The sequence below is a fragment of the Octopus bimaculoides genome, chromosome 7 (assembly GCF_001194135.2).
Source record: "Octopus bimaculoides isolate UCB-OBI-ISO-001 chromosome 7, ASM119413v2, whole genome shotgun sequence".
Lineage (NCBI taxonomy): Eukaryota > Metazoa > Mollusca > Cephalopoda > Octopoda > Octopodidae > Octopus > Octopus bimaculoides.
The window spans coordinates 21,752,180-21,756,504 of record NC_068987.1 but is presented as its reverse complement, the minus strand read 5'-3'; the positions used below and the strand labels follow the sequence as shown (position 1 = coordinate 21,756,504).

Sequence of the window (4,325 nt, the reverse complement as noted above, 5' to 3'; positions counted from 1 at the left end):
CGGGTGGCACATGAAATGCACCATTTTGAGCGTGGCCGTTGCCAGTACCACCTGACTGGCCTTCGTGCGGGTGACACGTAAAAGCACCCACTACAATCTCTGAGTGGTTGGCGTTAGGAAGGGCATCCAGCTGTAGAAACTCTGCCAAATCAGATTGGAGCCTGGTGTAGCCATCTGGTTTCACCAGTCCTCAGTCAAATCGCCCAACCCATGCTAGCATGGAAGGCGGACGTTAAACAATGATGATGATGATGATGAAATAGGGGAAGAAAAAGGTTAATAAGTCAAAATTCATGTTTATCTCCCTTGATTAATATTTTCTTTTCTCACTCCTCTACTTCTCTTTCTTTTGAGCCATTATCTCTTATACAGTATTTCTTGGTTCCTTCTGGATAGGCATTTATGCACGCAAGCTCACATGTGCATACATGCACACGCGTATTGCCAAGAACTAATCTACAACGGACCCTAAGAAACGGTAATAGATAAATGGTTCAATTCCACGGAAGGGCTTACTCTATTTCTGTTCTTGACTTCTTACTGAAAATACAAAATAATTTAATGAAAGGCATTCAACTATATTTTACAGGGATCATAACTTTATCATTTTTATAGAGATGAAAAAATAATGCCTATAACCTTTTACATGAACTCTGAGTCTGGATGCAGAAACCAAATAATTCTTGAATTATTCTTAGGGAGGATATTTAATCTGAATGCTTGCAAGGACCTGATAGTGGCAGTGTTAATTATGGTAGCAGATTAAGTCTACTACCCATAAAAAAAAGGGACAGTCTTCTGTAAATTTTCTTGTTAACCAATTTTACTCATAAATCTTAGGTCAGTGTGAGACTATGGCAAAAACACTTTCTTAAGGTGCACACAGTGGGACTGAACCCAGAACTAAGTGATTATAAAGTGTATATCTTAACAACACAACAATCTCTGCTCCCATTGTTACATTGCTTTTAATATTCTTAGGTTTCTAGAAAGAACTTTTTCAACTTTGATAAATTTTCTTTTATTTTTTTTAAATCATTTGAAAATCTTCCAGCTTTATGAAAAATCTGTTAAAAAAGAAAACAAAATAAATAATTTATCTTTGATTTATTAAAATTATCCAAACCACATGCAAGCATCTATTATCTATGAAATACCATTGGTGCATGTGTTTCTCACAAACAGTCATAAAAAAACCAGAGATACTCGTATGTGACCTGTTTGCTATGTTGTGAAATCCTAGAGATACTTATATGCATCTGTGGTTTGGACAGTGTTAAATTATTAATCATTAAGACCAATTAAATTTATGTATATTCCACAACTAAGCTCTCATACACCCAGTATTACACCCAAACATAAGGTGGTGAGCTGGGAGAATCATTAGCATGTCAGGAAAAATGCTTAGCTGTATTTTGTCTGTATTTACATTCTAGGTTCAAATGTCACCAGGGTCAACTTTGCCTTTCATCCTTTTGAGGTCAATAAAATAAGTACCAGTTGATTTGACTTAGCCCCTCCCCAAAATTGTTGGCATTGTGCCAAAATGTGATGAACCAACCAACAAAGGAGCCTCTACATGGTCATACAGCCTACTGGAAATAACAGCCAAGTCTCCCCAAAGCACATCTTATTCTCTTTAAAAAGGAAGGTCAGCATGATTAATGTGATTGTGGGAAAAAAAATTGGAGCTTGCAGCCTGGAACAGCTAATCCTGTTCAATGACAACATACACCTTTACATATCATCACAAGTTCAAAGAGCCTCTTTGTATTCATTCAATCTGCTATATATAGCAACAAAATTTTCCTCAAATCACATTCTACCATCTTAAAAAGAGTGGTCTTTGAGTAAAGAACAGGATGGTCATGCTTGAAACATCTTTTATCATGAGAATGTTCAATGCGAGATGACTTGGAGAAAATGTGTGTTTCTTCAGACATTTACTTTATATATGTTTGGTTGCTTTTACATCTGTTTTTCCATGCTAGCATGAGTTAGATGAACATATATTACTGAGACATTATTTTAAAACTGAATAACTTTTTTGTTACTCACCCTTTCTATTTTTTAAGATATAGTTTATTCTACATGTAATCAAAGGTACAAAGCTAACAGAAGACTCACTGACAGTGGAAATAATAACATCACCACACACAACAGGGCAAGTTTCAGAGAAGCACATATGTAAATAAATACAGATGCTCATGTGTATGTGTGTAAAATGAGATTATTGCAGCTTCTGTGTATCAAATTCACTCAAGACTTTGGTCAAAGCTATAATAGAAACCTCATGGTCAAGGTATTATGCAGTGGAAATGAATGCAAAAGACATGTGGTGAGAAGCAAACTTAACTGCATAGCCATGTCTGCAAGTACATACATGCATATATATATATATATATATATATATGTGAGATAAACATCAGAGATGCTTTGCCTCACATTGCAATTGTAGGAGCTATTCAGAGATTTTGAAATCTCTTCTAAATCCATCATAATACTGAAAAGCCTTCCATATCATCAGCAGGTATCTCACGGTCACAAGCGTTTTGTATGCTTCATCTGAGTGGAGCTAATTTCAGCTGCCATGCTTTCCTTCTTGATAAATTCTTTTCAGTTGTCTGGGTTCAAGACAACAGTGCACTCATCTAGCTGGGAAACTGCAGCAGCTAGATTCAATGGGAAATGAGGCTGCATGCCACCCCTTGACAAAGGCATTTCGAACTAAGTCCTGATATTTTGTTTTCTTTACCTGGTGGGAAATATTGACTGTCCTTCCAAGGCACTGTGAGCTTGACCACAATGATAGTTTTTGTATTCCTGAAGAGCAGGAGCATGTTTGGTTGGAGTGATGTTACTGCTATCTCCTCTGGGAAGACAAGTCTGACCTTCGTCCCCTTACCATTGCTTTTACCGTGGAAGTTTTGTTGCCTTCCTTTAGGAATTTTATACCCTCTGATGTTTATTAACCTTCACCCTTTGCAGATCAGTCCGTTTGGTGATTTCTGCAAGTACCTTGTCATGTCTCCACTTATATTGGCCTTCTCCTAGTGCCCTAGGGCATCAAATCAAAATGTGGTCCAGGGTGCAAAGAGTTACTTCATACTACTTGCAGAAAGGGTCACTTTTTTCGCCCCATATTTTAAGCTTATTTGGGGTTCTCAAGAACTCAGTGACAACACGAAAGTGAAGGACAATCTTTCATGGTCAATACTCCAGAGTTCCTTCCAGGACTGTGGATACTTGAGTGCCTGTTCCCTCTCTAACGTATATTAAAGGGGAAAACGGGGATAAAATCTATAGAGCATTGGACAAAATGCTTGCGATATTTAAGCTACGGCCCTTTACGTTTCAGACGAAGTCAACTTTACCAACCCTCCAGAGATTTATATAATATTCCTGTAAAGCACACCAAATATGAAATTATATTAGAAGACTGAAACAAGTATAGACTTGAATATATATTTTTTATATCATATAATGCCACCTGACTGTCAACTGGCTCCTCTAATTATTAAACGACCATGTAAACATTACGATAACGACTACAAAAACGAAGCGAAAGGAAGTGATTTACGCATAGTCAAATAGAGTAACGTCCCTTGTCTAAGAACTTTATACTAATGTCCACGGCAGAATTACCGGCACTTATTCCTCAACTTACCTCTCAGTTTCGCTTCTTACACTTTATCTTTTATTAATTGCTGGTAGGGACACCCTATTTCGTTATACGACCATAACATACTACCAAGTACATTAAAGTTATATTATAAGTCAATAAACGGTATCAGCAGTGCTGTTAAATTACTTTATTAAAGTTATTTCTACAGATTTTCTATAAAAATTAGAAGCAGTACTGGAAGTTACACTGTTATATTTGATAGCTTTTAAGCAATGTGTTCATGGATGATTAATGAGTTGGATGTTGTGTTGAAGAAAGATCCGCAAGGACTCCTGAAATATGCATATACACCCATTATCTATCTTTCTGTCTTCGATCGAATTGTTTACATAGATGCATTAGTATACGAAGCATCATAACTTACAGTGCTGGCTCTAATTTCTGTAGGAAATCTGTAGAAATAACTTTAATACGTGACTTTCTCTTTATACCTATTTATTACACTTAATTGCATTTTGATTTTTTTTTTTTTTTAAATTAAGGATTTCCCTTTTTCTTACGGAAGGAATCTATATTATCTAATTTTCGATAGCTGATTTTGTTGAATTTCTTCCAATACAAGTTTTTCAAATTTTTTACTGATTATTTTCACAAAAAATATAGTTCTGACATAGTTTTGCATACAGATGATGAAATACAG

The 4,325-nt window shown here is 36.0% G+C and overlaps 1 protein-coding gene across 2 annotated transcripts in view; it reads right to left on the bottom strand.

Annotated features, from left to right (window-relative positions):
• Positions 1-957: 957 nt before the first annotated feature.
• LOC106879534 (AN1-type zinc finger protein 2A) overlaps positions 958-4,325 on the bottom strand; it is a 63,321-nt gene continuing 59,953 nt past the window's right edge. Inside the window, exon 10 of one of the 2 annotated variants that reach the window (XM_052969332.1) lies at positions 958-1,067. In XM_052969332.1, the coding sequence (XP_052825292.1) occupies positions 978-1,067 (90 nt within the window). In that variant the 3' untranslated portion in view covers positions 958-977. The remainder of the gene's footprint in view (positions 1,068-4,325) is intronic. The other variant, XM_014929164.2, reaches the window with a different exon arrangement.